Source organism: Bos indicus, chromosome 4 (assembly GCF_029378745.1).
Source record: "Bos indicus isolate NIAB-ARS_2022 breed Sahiwal x Tharparkar chromosome 4, NIAB-ARS_B.indTharparkar_mat_pri_1.0, whole genome shotgun sequence".
In the NCBI taxonomy this organism is placed as follows: domain Eukaryota; kingdom Metazoa; phylum Chordata; class Mammalia; order Artiodactyla; family Bovidae; genus Bos; species Bos indicus.
In genome coordinates this window covers 10,532,799-10,555,452 of record NC_091763.1, presented here as the reverse complement: position 1 = coordinate 10,555,452, position 22,654 = coordinate 10,532,799, and the positions used below count along the sequence as shown (strand labels likewise).

The following is a 22,654-nucleotide window of genomic DNA, read 5'->3' as shown; positions in this document are numbered from 1 at the left end:
AGAAAAGTGGAACACCACCCTCCACTTTGAGATGTTATCCTAATTATGTCTCACGATCCCAGGCTGCTTTGTGCCTGTTTGCCTCAGAGAGACAAGCGCCATTGCTGTGTTCATTGACCACCTACTATGGCCAGACGGCACTGCCAGGGGCTGGGACATTGTAGAAGGGAGCTAGGCACAGTGGATGCTCGCGGGGAGCTCGGGGTGGAGCAGAGCAGAGCACCGAGCTTTGAGGAAGGCAAGAAGCAGATGGGCTCTAGGAGTTAGAGCAAAGAGGTTCGGCTGAGGGACTCGCCCAGGTTTTAAGGAAGAGCTGGGCCTTAAAAGGACTGTAGAATTTAGTGAAGAGGGCTAAAAGGAAATGGAGCAGAAGACAGAAGAGACTCCTTTCTAGGGTCCTGAAGTCAGCAAACTGATCCTTAAAGTTTGGTTGGATTATATTTAAAAAATTATCCTGATACATCGCTCTGAAGGAAATCAATAGATTGTCCCCAAAGAAGAAGAAATAAAGGATACGAAGTCAACTTTCCCATTGACAAACATTTATTGGACCCAAAATACTTGCCAGATACTGCGCTGGGTATCAGGAATACAAAACTTTGAGAAACCTTGAACAAAATTAAAGTGGGCATTAAAAATTGGATCCTGTCTTCAATTCATGGTAAAATGTTTGACCCACAGAGCTATGCTATTACATACTTTCTTCTAGACATTCAGAGAATTCTGCCAAGAATTCCATTCTGTATTATTTTCAGGGGAAATCCATCATGAGACAACATAAGAGAGTTACATGAATATGGACCCATACACTATGCGGTCTCATTCACTACATAATAGGAGAGACACAGAATGCCGTTCATTCAGAAAGAATCCGTTGTCTGGACATGCTATACTTAGAGCACTGAGGAACATCTCTTGGTCCCGGGACCTTAGCATATGCCTTCTTCACATATCCCTACTACCAAGCCATTCACAGGAGGTTCTCCCGGGTGACCTTCTCTCTCTTTCTTCCCATCTCCTGGATCCCGCTTTATCATTGTTCACCTCCATCGTGTTGGACCTACACTGCTTCATCTGAACAATCTATCTGAAACACGTATACACCTTTTAGCTCAACCACAGGCAGCTATGACGACGCAACTGTTAGGCCACGTGTGCAGAATACAAGTATTCTCTTGGAAAAGAAATGTAGGAAGTCACTGAATAGGATGGGACACTCTAAACGGAAAAGTAAATGGAGGTATTTCAGTGTGACTGTCACCATCTTTTTAAGTGTATTTCCACAGTTATTTTTCTGATAGCTCAGAATTCTAATGTAGTTGATGAAAGAATCTTAAGAACATGTTTCAAACGAGTCACAACAATATGCCAGGAACATAAAGGTATTCACACTCACACACAAAGGGAACAGAAGATAGGAGTATCTATCAAAAGGGAAAAAACTGAAAAGATGATGATAATTATACAGATATGAACATAGTGCTGACATGTTGCATGGGGATAATTGTAATTTCATCCCATGAAAATGGAATGTTTTCAATAGATAATATTATTTGGCTTTTCTCCTTTAATTTTATAAGCTACTAATTTATTTTTTTTCCCCTCATGGCAGTATCAAAACCATTTCAAGTTCCACTGCTCAAATGCAGTGTACTAGAGCACATGCAACAGCAGGAAGAGAAAAATCCAGATCATTTCCAAATTGACGGGAAGCAATTTATTTAGAAGGTTGAACTTAAAGTCCAAAAATTTACAATTGAAAAATTTGGTGGTACAGTTGACTTTTTCCAAGATATTTAGCAGATTTTCAATATTATATTTTAAAGGCCAATCCTCCAAAAAAAACCCAGTTTAGAAATGCCTGAGGGAGGGGAGAAAATGCATTCAAATGCACTGAATTATATTATGCCTTTTCTGTTGAAATAACAGTTTTTTGTGGTAATTACTTAATAAAGGTAATGTTCATATACACATATAACTCAAATTAAAATTGAGGGTAACTAATTTCAAAGTTATTAAACCAGAGAAGTTTTTTATCAAGATGATAAACAGAACTTTGTAGACAAAAAGTATAAATTTACATGACCTCTAATTAAACTTATTGTATAGTAGATTCTAACAAAACTTCATTTCTGAGTTTCTGGAAAATGTACTTTATAAACTCAAATGGCTAATATAAATCAGAGATCATTTAGAATTAGATGTACATTATACAATTACTAATTTTAAACACATTTCTGATTTCTTAAACAGTGTTATAAAAGTATAGACCAGAATTAAAATTTTCATTTTTATTTTAGGAAAAACAAAAACTTACAGATATTTGGTATAAAATGTTCACACAGGGAATGTATCTCTTATGTGACACTCAGAAAACTTTTAGGGTAAGCTACAACAGTGTATTTGGAAATCCATGAATTCCAATTTTTTAAAAACTAAGGTGATTTGCAACTTTAGAATATCTGAGATGTAGTGTGAAAATACTGGTACAAATAATTATTTTGGAATGATGTACTCATTCATGGAGGACTCCTAAACAAAGGAGTCGGAATTTTGTTCACAGTTTGTAAACTTGGCACAAATTTTGGTATGATAACCTGTTACCCACAAAGGAAGGTATCCATAAACAAAAACAATCTGGTATATACTAATTTTATACAATCCATTGTAAAACTTCCTGATCTGAAGCTTTAACCAACCTGGAGTTTGAATGAACCATAACCAAGGAGAGTGAACAAGACAAATTAACAGTATCAGAGAAAGCAGATGACATAAAGAGAGCTAACACTCAGTGTATGTAATTAAATAAAGTTTCATTGTTTTTGACATTGCCCAAGTGATCTAGTAAGCTAAATCATGGAGTTTCTAATTCATTTATGGTTGTTATCCAATTCAGGAATGAAAAATGCAACCCAGTGTAGAAAAGATATTTTTCTGTTAATTTAAAAGATATTTACAGCTTACTATTTTTAAACAAATTATTTACTCAAATTCTTATAATCATTTGCTGGTTCCTATGACTATTGACAATTATTTCTGAGTTACATAAATGTGTTAATTACCAACAAATAAATCTTTTTTTAAAAAAAAGCATTGATAGTGTGAGCAATTATCAAAATGGAGGATTCCCATTTGTGTCTCTGGTTTAAAGTCTAATTAGTGATTTGTAATGATCCAATATTTTATAGAAATACAAATTCCAACACTTTGTTTTCTTAAGTTTGTAAGGTATATGAGATTATAGCTATCTTTACAAATATAAATTTTGTTCAGAAATTGGATTTCATTTTAGAAGATATGCTTCTAAACACAAAAAATGTATTTTATGAATTATCTTAAGCATAAAACACACTTTTTATTTTTTAAGAAGTATTATAATGCCTTGCAAAATATTTGCTAATGTAAATGCAACAATTTTTATTTACCTAACCTGTTACTTCACATTATACTATAGAATCAATTTTATAAAGCCAAATTTTGATCTACTGTGAAATTAGCAAAATAGTTTAATTCAAAATGTCAAAAGATTTATAGAGGTAGTATTTTTCATTCAAACAGAATTTTTCTGGGTTTTAATTTTTACACAGAGTCCTGAAATAAGTAACTTTTTTTAGGGTTTGCATTAAGATATTTCAAAGGGTTTCAAGTATTTTACAGATAGAGATTTTGGATAATATTGAATTCTTTCAAAAAAATAGTCATTTTAAGTTTTGTTTTACTTCATTATAGAAGTCTAGAAGACTTTTCTTTTTCTCCAAAATCTAATTTTCACCTGAAATATTGAGGTTTTCTCAGCAGGTAAAGTATACATTCTTACAAAGTTTCAAATTTCAGAAGTCCAGTAATGCATTTAAAGGAAGCACCCATCGAATCGTGCTCTCCCTTCTTTGTGTGTGTGTGCGTGTGTCTATTATCTTGCTGTTCTGTTATTTAAAGTCAATTTTAGGCTTTTTACCTCCACAGAAATACCTTAGTGAACCCTCAGCAGTTACTAATCACTTAATAACTGTGAACCGGCCAGCCCCTTCAAGTAGATCGTTAACCACAAGAGTGCCAGACAATTTCCAAATCATATCCTCTGTCCAGAAGGAAAAGATAGGGCTTTGTGAGGCCGAAAGGAAGCGAAGGAAAACAAAACAAATGTAGCTCATGCTGAAAGTGAAAAGTGCTTGGACAGATTAGTATTTTCTTTTCTGCAAGGCGTCCTGCCAATTTTTTTTTAATAAAGTTATTTTTTTGGTCTGATTTTTCAGTTTCTTGGAAAGTGTTAGTATTTACCATCCCCACCGGCCCCTCATGATTATTATTGGTCGTTTTGTGTTTTCCCCATCCGTCTACATCAGTGACTGCTGAAACCCCCCGCCCGCCTCACTCTGTCAAAAACCCCAACTCTGGGCGACCCTGGGTTTGGTAACTCAGCCGACTGCCGACCACACATCCCACTCTCCCTCTCACGCCTCCTATTTTAGTCGCCCCACTCCAGTTGCAGCGAAAGCCGGAAATTTTCATTTAGCTCCCCCCTCTTTCTCGCCCCCCACTCGGAGCGGAGAGCCGGAGAGCCGGAGGCTCAGAGCACAGCCGGGGCTCGGCCGCCTCCCCTCTCTCCGGAAGGCTTTAATTTGCACACTCGCTGGCCACTGAGCGGCGAGCCCCCCACCCGGCCGCCGGGAGGGTCGCGGGCCGTCGGCCTCCAGGGCCCCCCACCCCGCCCCCGCCGCCTCCCCGGCTCGGGCCCCGAGCCCCGGCCGGAGCCCCGCGGCCTCCGTCCGCCCCCAGCGCGCCGCGCGGGCGGCGCCCTCCGCCGTCCCTCCGCCCTCCGCTGCAGTGCCCACCCCCTCGCCCGAGCGAGCGCCGCTAACTCCTTCCTCGAGCCGGTTTACCTGCTCCGCGCCGCGGCGGACACGTGCGAAGGTCGACCGGTCCCCGCAGCCCCCTCGCGAGGCCCGCCGCGGCCGGGCCCCTCAGGTGAGGCGCTGTGCGCGCTGATGGGTGGGCGGCAGGGTGCGGGGTGGGGGGGTGGTCCTTGGGGAAGACTTGGGGGCTTGGCCCGGGTCGGAGGGGAGGGTGGGTGGGGGTGACTGGGGCGGGTGGGGGGCGGTAGGTTCTCGGAATCGGCTGTGGTTAACCCCTTACGATCCAGGAGGGGTGGTTACAGGGGCCAGTTTCGGGGGAGCTACAGGAGTTTCTCCTAATCTGACTAGAGGGGAACATCCCACACGAGGGACTCCCCCCAACGCCGAGCTCCTGTGCCTGCTCGCACACAGTCTTGCGCACAAACACCCACACAAACACTTCTTCTCCAGTCTTTCAAACGGAACTTAGGCTCCACTGGGAAACTCACCGAGCAATTTACATTCAGGGTTTAAAATGCACTGCTTTTGGGGACCTCACGCGGGAGAGAATGTGTTTCGGTACCTTGTATTTATTTCCCCACGAAAGCTCCCCCTCCATCTCGCCGAGGTGTGGGTGTGAGCTCCACCTTCCCCACCGCGAGATAAATGTTAACGCAGACTTTTTGCTGGCAGCCCCCACGGGCGTGTTCTGCACTTAAGAGAGGAGTGCACGCCGGCGGCCAGTGCCCAGGCTGGGAGTCCCCCCGCAAGGATGGACGCTTGCTTTAGTTTCCTAGTTTACTTTCCTAATTTAAAATATCGTTAAAACGCACGCCCCATGGGTGAACACCTCCGGGCCCGACCCCGCATCCGTCAGTGTGCACGTGGGCGCATCTGCGTGTGTGTACACGCGGGAGTCGTGGTCCCCGGGGCGGCCTCAGGTCGCCGCGGTGGTGGCGACCCTTGCGGTGCTTGGCAGGCTTCGGGAGAGGCACATGAAGGATTTCATTGAGTGTGAAGACAGAGAGCAGAGACAGAAAGCAGAAGGAGGCGGCTGCAGCCTTTGTAGTCGCGGAGGAATGCGGAAATGTTGAAGCACTCTGTCAAACTTTTTTGAAATGGGGTCAAGTCACATTCAGCCAGCGTGGGAAAGCAACAACAACAACAAAAAAAGTGGACGGGGCGGGGGACAGGGGGGAGGCACGGCTGCTCCCGTTTCTCTCCGCCGGAGCCGACAGTCCGGGGAGCAAGGCGGGGAGAGCCGGGGCGGGCGGTGCGGGGCCCAGCGGGGGCGGCGGGCGCAGCTCCCTGCGGGGGTGGGACGTCCCCGCCGCTTCCTTCGCCGCCCGGCGGCGGGCAGGACTGGGGCGGGGAGGGGGCCCGCGGGAGGGGGCGGGCGGCGCGGCTCGCCGCGGCTCCTCCGCTACCTGTGTGGCCCTCGGCCTGGCTCCGACCGCTGGTTCCTCGGCTCGGGGGGCTCGTTCCTCGCCCTACCCCCGCCCCCAGGACTAGCCTTCACCTTTTAAGGAGAATTTTGAATGGAGAGAATGTGAGGGGCCCGGTGCTCTCCGCGGTCCCCTCCGCCCGCAGACCGCGGGGGTCGCGCAGTCTGTATCTTTAATTCCTGGCGGAAGGCGAGAGAGCCAGAGGTTGCGGGGCAGGTAATTCCGAGGAGCTCCGGGAATTTCGGACACGCAGTCGGAGCGGTGAATGTCCGGCGGAGGCCACAGCGTTGGTGGAGCGGAGGTCCCCTGGGTCCTGGATTGCAGTTTGAATGGGAAAGAAGGGTGCGACCCCCCCCTTCCCTGTTTTGTTGTGTGTGTTGGGGGTGGGCTCCGGGGGTCACTGACTGCTATTCGGACCCGACCTTAAGCTGAAAGGGGAGTGGAGCAACCACCTCTGCTGCCTACTTAGGGAACAACCCGGGTAGTGGGGAAAGGTTCGCGAGTCCTGGCCGCGGGGGCGCAACCCCTTTTCGCTTTCCCCTGGAGGCTCAGCTTTTACTCCCCCCACCCTTACCCTTTTTAAGGGGAGGCTGAGTTTTGCTCAGGTTGCAATCGGTTGAAAAATTAAAGGCGAGTCACGATTATGCCGCCTTGCTTCTGAAGTTGTTCTCCAAGGAGACGACAAGCTGAAGTGCGGCGAGCACCTCTTTATCCCATTCTTAGGGTTCGGTAGGCGACTTCACCCGCCCGCCCTCCCGCCCCCGCCGCCACACCGCGGGGGGAGGCATCTCTCACCCACTCCCGAGTAGCGGGAGCTCCCGCCCTCTCGGATCTGATGGGTTTCCACCAGGGAGGTCTTCCCAAGTCAGAGGAAGGATTCCGTTTCCAACCCAGACTCTTCTACCTTAAAAAGACCATTTGTGTGTCGTTTTTAAATGTCTCCTCGTAGAAAAACTGAAAGTAGAAAGAAAGGAAGCAATTTCCGAGCAGATGTCTGACCACCCCTTCTCGCACACTCCCAGCATCGGGTTACAAAGGTCCTGGGAGCCCCCACCCACATTCTACGGCCGCACTCGGGCGGACCCGAGGTCTCTCCACACCAGGCTGCGCAAGACCCCAGAACGCCCCCACGGCACCCATGGAGCCCCTGTCCCCTGACGTCCAGGCCCGGTAGGCAGGGAGGGTAGCAGCGCAACACAATGATACAGGGAAATATTAAGCCGTGACATTGACGTGCCCGGCGCCTCCCCTCCCCCGCGCTCCCGGCACACTCTGGGCTGCTTGGCACGCCCCCTCTCGTTCCACTGCGTCCCGCGCCCTGCGCTCATCCCAGAGGGGCCCCTGCAACCTCTCCGCGCGAAGACGGCTCCAGCTCTGCAGGGAAAGAAAAGTAACTTCGTTTTTCTCGGAGGAACCAGGAAGGATTAAGCGGCCTGGGAGAGGGCAGGAGCTCGCAGAGGGTAGCGATGGGGGCTGCGTAAAGGAGGAGGAGGGGTCCCTGTAGGAACCCCGGAGAAGGCGCCTGGGATGTCTAATTACACTTTTTTCTTGTCCTCCCGTCTCCTCTTTTAGGTGGAATGACCGTGGACTGAGACGCGCCCGGGCTGAGACTGAGACTATGTAATCGCCTCGGTGTCTGCAGAGGACTGCGCTTCGGGGAGGGAAGAGGAGGGATCGGCTCGCTCCTCGGCGACTCAGCAGGCGGAGTTTCGCAGCGGCGGCACCAGGGTTGCGCCCGCCCGCGGGGAGGTCGCTCCATCCAGCCCCGGCGGCCGCGAGAGTCCGAGCGCCCGGGCGCGGTAGTCGGCGGGGGGTGAGAGAGAAAGCGAGACCGAACTCCGGGGCCCGAGGGAGCCAGCCGGGGAGTCCGGGAGGAGGCGAGCGGCGGCCACCAGCGAGCCGAGCGCGCCCCCCGCCCGCCCCAGCGGCACCGCGCCGGGCGGCATGGAGAAGGACGGCCTGAGCCGTGCCGACCAGCAGTATGAGTGCGTGGCGGAGATCGGGGAGGGCGCCTACGGGAAGGTGTTCAAGGCCCGGGACCTGAAGAACGGAGGCCGTTTCGTGGCGCTGAAGCGCGTGCGAGTGCAGACTGGCGAGGAGGGCATGCCGCTCTCCACCATCCGCGAGGTGGCGGTGCTGAGGCACCTGGAGACCTTCGAGCACCCCAACGTGGTCAGGTGAGCGGTGGATCGGCGCCCGTGCCGTCGGGGGCAGTGCGCTGGGGGAGGGGCTGGGATCCCCGGCCCCACGAAGATGCTGCGCGTGCGGGAGGGTGGGGGGACGGCGGGGGAGGCATGGCGCCATCCGTCGACCTTACTGAGTGAGAGTGAGTTTTGTCGACAGAGCCACGAGCCAGAGCTGGTGATCTTGCCAGACAGCGAGCAAAAAGACCAGTCAGAAAATATGACCTGCGCAGCCTTCCTCGCTGCTGTGCCAGTTCTAAGTGTTTTTCTCCGGTTCGTCCTGAAAGAGGTCCTGAAAGATGGATGTCTTTTAGGGGCTAGAACAAGGCAACCTGAGACGGGCGCCCCCCACCCCCCACCCCCAGCCCACCCGTGTAGTTTCCTTGGCCATTAGGGGAGTTTTTGAGAGAATGAATGAGAGGTAACAGGGTATGGTGGTAATTAGTAGGAAGAAAAGTCTTCTGCCATAGCCTAGTATAAATGAGGTTTGAAAGTGCAGAAACACTTGAGAATAATTTTGTCAATTACACCTACAGTTTCTTTTCCCTAACATTGCATATTGATAAGGATGCCTGATGAAGGACTTCAGTGCCAACGCCCAGTTTGTGTCCTTTTAAAAATGTCTTCCAAATATGTTACCTGTTTGTATTATTTTGTGTGTCTAAGAGAGCATAGTCCTTAGGCTTCTTCTCCAGTCAGTCAGTCCAGGTTATGAAATATTTAGATTCTAAACGTCCTGCCCAGGATTTTCCTGGGTGGGCTGTGCTGCCAGGTGGGGAGGCAGCAGTTTTTACCGCGTTTCTTGTGTGGGAACCAGTATTAAACCAAAGTGTGTGTGACTTTGGATAATGGTGTTTTCTTAGTGATCCTGGAATTTCCCCATTGTGTGTTTGACATTGTGTGGTGTGTCATCCTTTTCTTTTTTAAACAGAGGTGCATAGTTTTAAGCTGAAAAGGAATGCCCGGAAACTTCTACAAATTAGGGTGTGATTTTACCTTTCTCAACCAATGTCTAAGATAATAAGTTGGAAAAAGGAGGTCTTGAGGTCTTCTTCCTGTCTCCTTATCCGTCGAGGGGCTCTTTTCAACAGATATATATCTACTACTGTATGTGTGCTGTGGATGAGATTATGTAAATAAGCATAGCTAAATATTTTTGTGAAAAGTCAAACAATTTAACATTAGTCACCAAAGTGGAGAGACCCAAGACTGACCTTTGAAATACCAAGCCCTCTATAGACTCAGGAAGCCCATGTGTCTACAGAGTCTTCCTGGGAGGTTTCGACTTGTCTCCTCTCATCCCAGGCCGGATGACTTGTATGGTACTTTGTTCCTGCCACAGTTAGGACTCAGGCTAGAAGGCAGCAAAGAATCGTAACTACACAAACAAGGTAATAAATGGCTGTAAAGCTTGGAACCAATATACCTCTGTTTCAGCCAATAGCGAAGAGAGGGACTGAAAGAATCAGTGATTTAGGAAGATGAGATTATATATAAAAGCAGTAGGTTTTTATAACCTGTGTATTTTTTTGTTGTTGTTGAAAAAACAACAGAAACCCTTTTGGGTCGTCTTTGTGATACTGGAGAGGAAAGCGAAGGGTACATTTGTCCCCTGTAACTTAGTTATCTTCCTAGCGGAACCACCCAGTCACTTCCCAAAGGGTGAATTCCACCGCTAGAATTTAAGTCCAAAATTCTTGTTTTATTTTGTCTGTTACCTATGGATAGTGTCCAGTTAAGGATGATTATCATGTATATGAATAAAATCATGGCCTTCCAATCGTCGAGGTATTCCGGAGGCACCCCTGTGTAACACCGTCCTTTCCCTAAAGCACAGTTTACTCTCATAACAGAGGGAAGTTGTTTTTGCCCTTGTGCCGGCAAATCCAACTTATTCTCTTGATTTATCTTCTTGAGCTTGGTGTGTCTTTACACATTTCTAACCAAGCCACATGTCTTGGATTCTGTACTGAGAAATTTTAGGAGATTGCATTGATAAGTCGAAATTGTACTGATATGTTGGAAGACAAAGGCATCATTTTCTAAAACTATTTCACATGTTAAGTGGTAAAGATGACATCTACCTCTTAAGAATCGTGAGGAGAAACTGAGATAGTGTATATATGAACAGTTTGTAAATTTAAGAGCGCTTCAGATGTCCAAGTATTATTTGTGTTCAAGAAGATTGACGGTGGGGATGGGGGGGTGGGGAGGGATGGACAGGGGGCTTGCCTTGGTAGAAGTTCCCAGTAAGGCATTAGCTCACCTGTCCTTTCCTGTAGGGACGAATCATACTCAAGCCTAGACGTTACAAGCTCCGGAACCATTAAGCTACTCGGAATATAATGAGCCTATAGTTTGTCAGAAAAAACCATCAGTCATATGCCATGAAGTTCAATGACACTTGAGAAAATCATCGATGATGTCATCCTCACGAGCTGCAGATCTCCATTCCATTTGTTTCCTTCCTGTTTCTTCCCTTCTGCTTCTGCCTGGGGCAATTACTGGTCCCCATGACTTGCTGAGCTTGACTAGGAATTCACATTTTAGATGATGGCGATAATTGTTCAGGCAGGATTAGGAAATCAAGGACAGGTGACAAATTCTTTCCTTCTAAGGGAGAGTTGTCAGAATTGGGCCCCCAAACTTGTGATTTATTGTTGCCCCAGAGGATCCATTTTACAGTCCTGTGGCTGGTTCTTTAAAGGTTTCTTAAAAGGGCAGATAGGTGCCTGTATAAATGCCTTCAAGTCACAAGTAATTGATCATAATTATAGGCCCTTCCCACAGATAGTTAAGCCTCAAAGCTTGAAGACGCATAATAAACACATTAGTTTTTCAAAAGTTTGAGATATTTGATGGATTTGCCTGAAAAGCTGCCTTGTTGCTGGCTCTGGGACTGCCGGCATGCGCAGGGATAATGACTTGAAATTCTTGCTTACCTGTGGCTTGATGTATCCCCGGCCCAGGCTTGATCAGCCAGTCAGTGTCTGGGATATAAATTTATTTGTATTTTACAGTTAGTAATTCCAAATCTGGGAGCCTTCGCCAGAATCAGACTTCAGTATGAACCTATATTAGAGCTTCTGCACTCCACAAATGAATCCCGTTTTACCTTCTGAACTAAGTATGCAGAGTGGATAAAATAACATGTTTTATCAGCAATCTATCCATTCACCAAATATTTATCAAGGGCCCAGTATTTGCCAGACACTATTAGAAGCTGGGGATACATCAGTGAACAAGTTGAAAAAGTCTCTACATTTACAGAACTTAACCTTGTCATGGGATGAACAATTCTTAGATCTTTTTAATAATTCATTTCTCTTTATTTCCATTGACTTTTTGCTATATCTCACCTAACCTTTTTTTTTTTTTTAGAGCAGCTAATATTTGTGATAATTTGGTTACTGTGAATTTGCTGATTGAATAATTAGATAACTGAAACACTAATCAGAATCAAATGCTTTGGCGGGATTAAATTTCACTTTAGGGACATACACAGAGATCTGTATAAGACAACATTGGTGTGCAATTGATAGATATGAACATCTGAGCTCCACTTACTCAACAAGGATTTAGGAAGGACTTACTGTTTAAAAACCAAGGGGATTTTAAATAATAATTCTCCCTGGTTTTGAAGGAATAGTATGGTCACCGTAACCTGGAGACATGAATATCATGTCATTACAGAGATACTGGTTAGTGTTATCAGTGTTGTCTCCGGGGATGAAATTTGTTAGGGTAGCAGGAGAAGTAATTCAAGTTCAAGTACTAGTTCAGTAATCTAAAACTCTCAGTATTTCAGTGAATAAACTGGTGATGTCTGAATATGTTAAATTATCACTATTAACAAATTTAATCACTGCTTTAAGAAAACCAGGAAAAATGCATATAGCTCACCGATTATTATTCAAGGAGAGTTTTCCCATTTCCTCTTTTTAATGATCTCAGTAATATCATAAAAAGAATAAAAATGTGATTTCTCTGGGAAAACCTATTAACAGAGTAGAAAGATACATGATTGGTTGCTGCATAAACATGAATCCTCTGGTGGGTTAGTTTATGGGAATCCTTCTGAATAAACTGTTATTTTGTGGGTGAATAATGTATTTATTAGGACTTGTTTCAGGGAAGGCAGGAGAAGCACGAATTTAAAATGTGTTTTTATGTGAAAAGTAGGCTTTGTCTTTCATTCTCTGAGAGCTCCTTGAGAAGTTCCCAAGTTATTGAACTTTAGTAAATACACATTTTCATAGTGATGTTCTTCCATTCCTTGTTGCCGCAGAAGAACTTGGTAGTGCTGAATTGTTGCCGTGGATTGCGCTGTATCCTTTTCACACAACTGTTATCACTATGGGACTATTAGAATTTCTCTATCAACGAGGAAGTAGCTCTTAAGAGGAAGACTTGTTTAAACTTGAGTATCTTTTAGGGTGTTTTCCTATGTTTAGAACAAAGGTAAGTGGAAATCTGTGAAAACAGACTCCTTATTAAAAGTAAATTACCTTTAGGGAGGAGAGAGTAGCATTGAAACATATATATTACCCCGTGTAAAACAGATAGCTAGTGGGAAGTTGCTATATAACACAGGGAGCACGACCTGGCCATCTGTGACGACTGAGAGGGATGAGGGTTGGGAAGAAGGCTCAAGAGGAAGGGTGTATATACACACACACACACATATATATACTTAATAGCTGATTCACATTGTTGTATGGCAGAAACCAACATAACTTGTAAAGCAATTATCCTCCCAATTAAAAATAAAATTTAAAAAAAAAATTATCTTAAAAAAAAAATCATGTCTCACTATTAATGATTTCCTAAGAATGTTTTTTAAGAATAAAACATCCAATACTCTGTGTGATGGGAAACTCATTAATAGTAGGATTGGAAGACACTTTGGAGGCCTTTCAGCCCTTTGGTACTATAGATAAACTAAAGTCCAGAGGTAAGCATCTTGCCTGCCATGCCATTTGAAATTTGTTGACGTACTCTAAAATCTCAGTAGCAATTTTAAAATAATTTCTTTCGTTTGAAGGAAGAGTTAACTCCAGTGAGTACATTTCTAGTTTGGAAAAAAATGAACTATATGTAGACAAAGGTGATGGTTTGCCAGGAATAAATGACATATCAACTCGGGAAATTCCTGAATTCTTGCAGTATGCCTTACTGAAGTAAATCTGTAAAAAAGTGTGATTATCCATTACATTCTGCTTTTAAGGAAATTGGGTAATAACTATGATCATTTAAATAGCTATAGTTAAGTAAAAATAGAGGTAAATAATGTAGTTAAGTAAGTAATAATACTAAATTCATTTGAGACAAAGAACAGTTAAAAAAAATCTAAATGCTTATGAACTATTTCATAATGTGGCCCTGGCATCTAATTCCCAGTTAGTGAAATAAACACTATAATACTTGAAAATTAGGTAGGATAGCAACTTCTAGACACCTAAGTAAATATGTGTTGCCCATGCTTCTTGAACTAATCACACCATTTCTAGTTCTCATGAGGCTCAGATAAGCTTCTCAGTCTTCTTTTTTAAGGTTTATTTATTTGTTTTTGTCTGCGCTGGATCTTGATCGCTGCGCTCAGGCTTTCTCTAGTTTCCGAGTGGGAACTTCTCTCTGATTGTTGTATGCAGGCTTCTCACTGCAGTGGCTTCTCTTGGGGAGCCCAGGCTCTAGGCATGTGGGTTCCCGGAGTTACAGCTCAGGGGCTCTAGAGCACCAACTCAGGAGTTACGGCGCACAGGCTTAAGTTGCTCTGTGGCGTATGGAATCTTCCTGGACCAGGGATCGAACCTGTGTCCCTTGCATTGATAGGTGAATTCTTAACCACTGGACCCCCAGAGGAGTCCTCCTCAGTTTTCTTAGGAAGGAAATTAATCATGAGCTTCCTGGTGTTCTAGAACACAGCAGAGATGAAATCTGGGCACAGGAGGAGTGGGAGTACAAGAAGGTAGTGTTTGGAAGTGGGGCCTTTTCCAGGCGCATGGAAAATAGACACAGGTGGTTGGTGACAAGCCTGCCTACATAAAGGTTACCATTTGATTGGTGATCTATAGATGCCAAGTGTACTGGGGCAGGCGGGTGAGCAGTCAGAGGGAGGAGTTTTGTAAGAGCTGCTGGGCAGTTGTTCTGAGTGTCACCTGTGTGTTGCCATGCTTGATTTTGTTTTACCAACTACTTATGTAACTGCTCCCCATTAAGGTGAAATAAAGGCACCTTTAAAATATATATATATATATATATATACACACACACACACATATTATTTATCAGCATGTGAGATCCAGTTCCCTGAGAAGGGATCAAACCTGGGCCCCCCTGTCTTGAGAGCTTGGAGTCTTAGCCACTGGACCACAAGAAAAATCCCAAGAACATTTTTTTTTTAATATTATTTTTAATCGGACAATAATTGCTTCACAGTGTTGTGTTAGTTTCTGCCATACAGCAGCTTGAATCAGCCGTAAGTATCCGTATATTCCCTTCCTCTTGAGCCCTCTTCCCACCCCCAGCCCACCCCTTCAGGGCGTCACAGAGCTCTCAGCTGAGCTCCCTGTGCCGTGTAGGTGCTTCCCGCCAGCTGCCTGTGTTGCCCGTGGGAATGATACGTGTCAGTGCTACTCTGTCAGCGCACTGCCCCCTCGCCTTACCTCGCTGTGCCCGCGAGCCCATTCCTACATCTGCCTCTCTGTTCCTGCCCTGCAAAGAGGTTCATCAGTACGCTTTTCCTAGATTCCATGTATATGCATTAATATATGATATTTGTTTTTCTCTTTCTGACTTAGTTCACTCTGTATAACAGACTCTAGGCTCATCCACCTCAGTGCAGCCAACTCAGATTCGTTCCTTTTTATGGCTGAATAATAATCCATTGTATGTTATGTATCACAAAATAAAGGCAGCTTAAAGCATGTGGCAGGAATCTGTATGTTTGCGCACACAGCAGTCGCCTGGAAGCCCATTTAGGATGGAATCAGTATTAAACAGTTAGTAGTTTACCTGAATTTGGACAGCTACTTACTTTGTCATTCAAGTAGCCATTTTAATTACTGAGTCCTATTTAGCCTTCCTAAAGGATTTTAGTTCAGTAGAATTAGAATCACAGTACAGGAGTTTTTTTTCATTGAAAAGGGTTTTAGATTTAACTTGATTCAACCCTCTTTGACCTGTGTAGGAACTGTTGTGTAAATGCATTAAAAAATTGCCTGATTTTTAATCAGTTACTTTATTCCTCAGTTACATGAGTTGTAGATACAAACTGAGGATAACTAAGGCTCAAAAACAGGTTTATATCTAGTGTTAACAGAACAGGATGACTGATGGGCATTGCGTATCAGAAAACATTCCCTTGAATGAGAAAAGTATTTTCAGTTTAATGCTTTTATGTTTGCTGACTTGAAGACAAGGGTCGGCTGTATCTTTTATATCCATAAATAACAGGGTCCATACTGTTAGTTGCCCAATATGTGTCCTGAATGAAGTAGAGTAAATTAAATTATAAGCCCCTCACATGAGAACTTTTCATCGTTTTAGAGTTGCATGTAACATTAGTAGGACTTCCTTGGTGGCTCAGTGGTAAAGAATCTGCCTGCAGTGCAGGAGATGCAGCAGACACTGGTTTGATCGCTGGGTTGGGAAGATCCCCTGGAGGAGGGCATGGCAACCCACTCCAGTACTCTTGCCTGGAGAATCGCATGGACAGAGGAGCTTGGAGGGCCACAGTCCATGGGGTCGCAAAGAGACCCCATGCTGAAGTGACTGATATCTCAAGATACATGCTGGCAGATTATTGGTTTTGACTGTATCTGTACGCCAAGCTATTTAGTAAGAACACTCAAATACTTTACTGATATTTAAAATTTTCCCTGTGACTGTTTTTTTCATCTTTAGTCCTAGCTTCAACTTTGATGGGATTTTCTTGTATTCTTTGTGCGCGTTCCCTGCTTGCATCCTACACTGATATTGACTAGTCCATTTCCTCTCCCTGGGCTCCTTGCTGCCCCCGCTGTGTTTAATGGGAGCTGGTCTCAGGGTACGCTCTCCTCCCTGTACCACCTGCCGGCACCTGTTGAAATACTGTGTATGCATCCTTCAGAACCAAGCTCTAATGCCACTGTTTTTTGGGGGGAGGGTACATACCGTCCTCTTTATTGTTTGTAGTATTGCTGTTGGGTTGTGCCTTACAAACAAAGGAATTCTGATAAGTTCGATTTTACACCTTTCTTATCCTAAAAGAAAAAATTAGTGCACAATGTTCACGATTGCATATGTTGAATTATCAAAGTTATCTGTGACACGGGTGAATTTCCATTTTGAGCAAACACTGATGAAAACCAGTTTCTTCACTTAAAATTTTATACGTCGGAGGGTTGGGAGAATTTTCCACCCTCCAGATTCTGTCTTCATGTGTTTCAGACCCTGTTTCTCCTCCGTTAGTCATGTGCTTCCTGACTTGTGTGTGTCCTTAATACCTTCATTTGGATAAAATTTCTGCTTCCTTTGAATCTTAACAACCTCAGCCCTCCTTTATGGTGCTTAGTATATGTCTGTCTGCCCTGTATATTACTATGCTTATTATGTAAGGTATAATACCAATCTCCCCTCCTCCCACTGTTTCTGACCCTTTTAACTTTCCACACCCCAGTGGTGAGCTCCTTGAGGCAGAAAGTGTGTATTGGGTCACGTCCATTTACATTCTACATCCAGTGGAAATAAAATGAATGAATGAACAAATGAATGAAATAATGAAAAGGGGGTGTAGGTATTAAGTAAGGGATCATATGGGTTATTTCCATCACAGGAATGTTAATACAAAGGAGTGTCAAATAAAGAGGGAAAATAGATCTGTATATTGGGTTATACTTATTTGGTTTCCCGGGAATAATAAATATTGAAAAGAGGAATTTTCATTTTTTTCACTCCAGCATATATAGTTTATAGTCAAGTGAGTTTTAAAATTTAAGTAATTCCCATGGTTAACAGTCTTGGGCTTAATTTACATACTATAGAGAAGACATTAACATCAGGAAATGTGCACACATTCAGTAAAAGTTGAAAATGATTTGCACATTTTTAAATATAAGAATGTAAGTTACTCTGAATACATTTTAATTGCTTGAATTCTTTTACTTTTCTTTTTACCACTAATGTGGCTTTCTGTGCTGGAAGAACTCTTCGGAGGAATGGAATTAAGTGAAATCTTTCTGTGTGCTAAGTCATTCAGTTGTGTCTGACTCTTTGCAACCCTGTGGTAGCACGCCAGGCTCCTCTGTCCATGGGATTCTCCAGGCAAAAATACTGGAGTGGTTTGCCATTTCCTCCCCCAGGGGATCCTCCCGACCAAGGGATCGAAGCCTTGTCCCTTACGTCTCCTGTACTGGCAGGCAGGTTCTTTACCACTGACCGCCAGGGAATCACCTTTCCCCAATATCCTGTCCTTTAATGGGTTTATTGTCGGCAGGTCTGAGGACACAGCGCCCCCAGGAACACGTTGTCAGAACTTTTGGAAGCGTGGTGCTATCTACTTTAGTTCACTGTTCAATTTAACTCAAGGAGGAATGGAATTATTTGTTCTTTCTCTTTTTATTTCAAAATCTCAAACAGAATTATTCCTTTTTATGGCACACACTGGAATTTTCCAAGGCTCCTCTTAAGGCATGACCACCTTAGGACATTTTAAATTTCGTTCCTTATACTCTGTGTTTAAGTCATTAAGATCTATCCACAGAAAAGAGGTAGTTCTCTTTCAGGGACACTAATCTCTAATGAAGTCTCTTTTTTATTTTGCTTTCTTTGTTAAGTAATCTCATAATTTCTGTGTTAGGTATTCCTAAAAATTAGTGTAAAACATGTATTTTTCCTAATGTTTTCTTTTTAGAAGGTAAGGTATGAATGTGTAAAGTTGGAAACATTAACTCTTAGCCCTATTCACCAACAGAACAAGAAAAACAGAATATGTCTTTGCATTTTAAATGTTAGGCTATTGGCTCTGACCAATATATTTTAAAACTTTTTGGTGGAAACCAGGAAGCTAGCTGAGTGGTTTCAAGTTGGGAGTTTTAGATGATGTCGTCTACATTCCAACCATGTAGAATCACTTAAAGGAGCTATTAAATAGCCTTGGATAAAAACAGGATGTTTTCTTGTTGAGCCATAAGAAACCCAGAGACAAGATTTAGAGATTGGGCTGGAAAGGACTCCTGTTGCTGATCAGGACTGAAGTACATTTAAGTTATGGAAGTCCCCTTAAAGAACAGGGACAGCATCCCTCCTTTGAAATAACATACCTCTTACATATTAAGATGAAATGAAAAGTTGAGACATCCTGCTAGTTGTTACAAATTCCTTTAAGCCCATGAGATTTAATCAGTGGTAATTTCTCTAACCAAAAGCTCATTAGGCTAGCGTGTAGGATTGATGGTGCCTCTTGGGTCCTCAACTACACCAGTTAGTTTTGCAAAGAGCAAAAGGTTGACTTAGACGGGAGAGTTGGTCTCCAGGAGAACTATAAAAAAGCTTGGTTGATTTGGTGGTACCCATTCCTGATGCGAGAAAAATAGGACTTTTGAGATGAGTCAAGAGTAGCATCTTTGTTTATGAAAAATGGTATAATTTTTTCCCCATCTTAGGTGATAAAGTTGAGAGGTGAAACCATCATTAGGCCAACAGAGAATGGTTAAGAGATGTACCTTATGAACTGAAAGGACCACAGACTCATTAAAAGGAGGGAAGAACATGGCAGAAGGTGAGCTAAGTTGAGGTAGAAGTGAGAGATACTGTATGGTGGAGATGTAAAATAGTGACAGAATCTGGCAATGCTTACGTAAATCTGAATTTTCTTAAGAGTTCAAGCTTTGAAACCTAGTGAAGCCTAAAGTTCTGGTACGTTTAGAAAGACCATAACCAGTGTTTGTTGAATAAGTAAACTCAGGCTATCATGCTTTTTAATTCCATAATGATAAAATGGCATAGTTGTCTGATTCCTTTTTCTTGGGTACCTTATTTTAGCCAGGGCTTTCCTGGTGGCTCAGAGGTTAAAGCGTCTGCCTCCAATGCAGGAGACTCTGGTTCGATCCCTGGGTCGGGAAGACCCCCTGGAGAAGGAAATGGTAAACCACTGCAGTATTCTTGCCTGGAGAATCCCATGGACCGAGAAGCCTTGTGGGCTACAGTCCACGGGGTCGCAGAGAGTTGGACACGACGGAGTGACTTCACCTTCACCTTATTTTAGCCATATTGCATTGTCCATCATGCCTAGCATGCACATGTCTTGAAGTAATGCATGAATTAATATAGAATGTATGCTTCGCATTAGAACATAAGCTCCATGAAGACATGAATTTTTGCCCCTTTTGTTCACTGCTTTTATCCCCAGTGTCTAGAACAGTATCTGGCACATAAATACTTGTTGAGTGACTTACCGAAGAGCTAAGCAGTGAGCAAAGATTACTCTTTTACAGGAGTTTTTATGACAGTAAAAGTGTAAATTAACACCAAATTCAGCAGCTGTGTTATTTTTCTATTCACTCATTAGTATTGCATTTAAAACTCTTAAGGTTATATAGTCTAATAATTATATTAGTAAATTGGATTATGACAGTAATTAGGAGTTATTGAATAATTTAGTAATTAGCAAGTAGACTGGACACTAAGATATATTCCCTCTAAACTAATTTTTCCACTGATATTTTCATTCAGTTATGAACATAATTTTACATAAACAGTATTAACTGATATTTTAAATGGTCATATGATTGTGGCAGAGTTGATTTAGATATTTTGGTGGGAATTTTAGGATATAGTTTCCGATTCTCCCGGTCATGAAATTTTATAGAGAGGATTGACAATCAGTTTCCTGAAGAGTCTGGCGTGAGCTGTAAAGTCCTGGTGTAAGCCCCTACAGCTGTGCTTATCGCAGGCCCATCTCACCGTGAACCTTGGCCCAGTACTGCTGTTTGGCATTGCTGCTGCTCCAAACACCTTTCTTCTCTGCTTAGACCAATTGACTGTGATCACCCAAGGGATCTGACCTTACTTGGTTGTGGCTAATAGTAATGATGAAAAGAAAAAGGAGGAAAAAGCGGAAGAGGAAGAAGGGGAGGAATGGAATGGTGTGGAATAGACTAGAGTAGAGTGAAAGCGTGCAGTGGAATGGTGTGGAATAGACTAGAGTAGAGTGAAAGCGTGCAGTGGAATAGACTAGAGTAGAGTGAAAGCGTGCGGTGTTCCCAGCCTGCTGCTGTCAGATACATTGCAAGGACTTGTAACTGAAGTAGGATACCAAGGGGGTTATTTGTAGTTTTTAACTTAAAGTAATTATGTTTTCTCTTAAAGACGTTGTTCTGATTAATATGGCTGTGTAGTCAGTTACCCCAGAATTTAGGGGCTGGAGACAACCTTTTTCTTAGGCTCAAGGATTGGGTGGCTGGGAAACAGCACAGTGAGAGTAGGATCTCTGCCCTGTGATGTCTGAGTGATGCCCTGTGATGACACAGCTGCTAGGGAGTTGATTCATTTGGAGAGGATGTCTTCATTCACAAGTCTAGTGTTCACTCATGCTGGTTGACATACGCTAAGACCTGAGCAGGGGGCCTGTGGACCAAAGCATGCACTCCATGTATCCTGAGCTTCCTCTCAGCGTCAAGGCTGCAGAGTAACTGGACTCCTGTGGCCCTGCATGGCTCCACAAGCCAGTCAGTATCCTTAGGAACAGGTGGGGTTACTTCTGCCACGTTCTGTTGGTTATAAGTGAGTTCAAAGCCCCACAGATTCAGGGGAGGGCACATCTACCATCTCTTACTGCTGCTGCTGCTGCTGCTGCTAAGTCGCTTCAGTCGTGTCCAACTCTGTGCGACCCCATAGACGGCAGCCCACCATCTCTTACTAGAAAGTATTAAAGAATTTGTGCCTCCCCCCTTGATAATCATGACATACATGCTTGGTGATTACTATAGCAGAGTATATGATAAAAAAGCAAGGCTCCTGTCCCAACTATCCCTGTGCCCAGTACCCAGATACAACTTCTTTTAATTCTGTGTTTGGTGCTTCTGGTTGTTCCTCTGTGAATCTAGATAATATGCTATGCTCTATTTCTTAATATCTAAACTTCAGGTAATAACTATTGACTTCCTATTCTGAAAGATGAAGATTTAGCTCATCAGTACTACTCCTTGTTAATCTCCTTCCTCTTTGGTTTGATAGGGACATTTTTATTTTTTATGATGATTTAAAATAATATCTTTAAACATAATTTTTTTTGTTCTTTCTCTTTTGGCAGTGTCTCTTGAGTCTACATTTAGTAAGAGAGGAATTCTTTATTTCCCTAACTTTTCCTCACAACTTCCATCAGCTACTTTGCTAAAGTTGTTAAATATTTGCATTGTTTTGCAACCTCAGGTATAGGTCCAATGTTAAAACCCTGTGAGGCTGAGAGAGTCCTTCTTTCTTAAATACAGACATCTGGATTCTCTTTTCTTATTCTACATCACTTTAAAAAAATTACACCTATTTTAGTGTACTGCTTTTTCAGACCATGACTTTGTTTTTCCTGGAGTTTATGATTGCCTTTTTATTTTTCTTACACTATTTGCCTTTATCACAGCCAGAATGTTTTCTTTTCAATCATTTCATCATATCATCTATTTCTATTGAATTGCCCGATTTCCTGAAGTTTCTCTGAAGTTTTGGTTTACTGAGAATTGGTTATTTACTTGGATTGATGAACCGTTGTCTTCCTGGGACTTTTTCACTGCTCCTCTGACTTGGAGCTACTCATTCCTGCATCCTGACTCTTCCTCTTCAGTGGTTCACACCCTTCTTTTGCTAGTGTAGGTTTGTGAGAAACTCCCTAAGAAACTGTGTATGAGAGATACACTTTTCTGAATCCTCACCTGTTTGAAAACATCTTTATTGTCTCTCGCAATTGATTATGACTTGATTGTAGAAATCTAGGATGAACAATTTTTGCCACAAAACATTGCTTTCTCTGTATTCAGTGTTACTAATAAAAAATCATCTACTGATATGATTTTCTAATTAGTTTTTAGTGACTTTTTTTTTTTTCTCTGAAAGCTGCTAGGATGTGTTCTTCAGAAATATGTGACTGGGTGTGGTGCTTTTTTAAGTCGAATTTGCTGGGCATTCCTGGAGATCTTTCTGTACATATTTATTTTGTTTTTAA

General features: G+C 43.4%; 1 protein-coding gene and 1 long non-coding RNA gene across 5 annotated transcripts in view; one reads left to right on the top strand and one right to left on the bottom strand.

Annotated features, from left to right (window-relative positions):
- The window catches only part of LOC139182659 (uncharacterized), a 98,597-nt gene extending 93,488 nt beyond the window's left edge, over positions 1–5,109 (bottom strand). Inside the window, exon 1 of the long non-coding RNA XR_011566164.1 lies at positions 4,881–5,109. This is a non-coding gene — a long non-coding RNA (uncharacterized lncRNA). The remainder of the gene's footprint in view (positions 1–4,880) is intronic.
- Positions 4,816–22,654, top strand: part of CDK6 (cyclin dependent kinase 6) — a 261,757-nt gene continuing 243,918 nt past the window's right edge. Inside the window, exons 1-2 of one of the 4 annotated variants that reach the window (XM_070787476.1) lie at positions 4,816–4,965; positions 7,850–8,454. In XM_070787476.1, coding sequence (XP_070643577.1) covers positions 8,222–8,454 — 233 coding nt within the window. In that variant the 5' untranslated portion in view covers positions 4,816–4,965; positions 7,850–8,221. Of the gene's footprint in view, positions 4,966–6,276; positions 6,620–7,548; positions 7,738–7,849; positions 8,455–22,654 lie in introns of those variants that run through there. The other 3 variants (XM_070787479.1, XM_070787478.1, XM_019959675.2) reach the window with 3 other exon arrangements.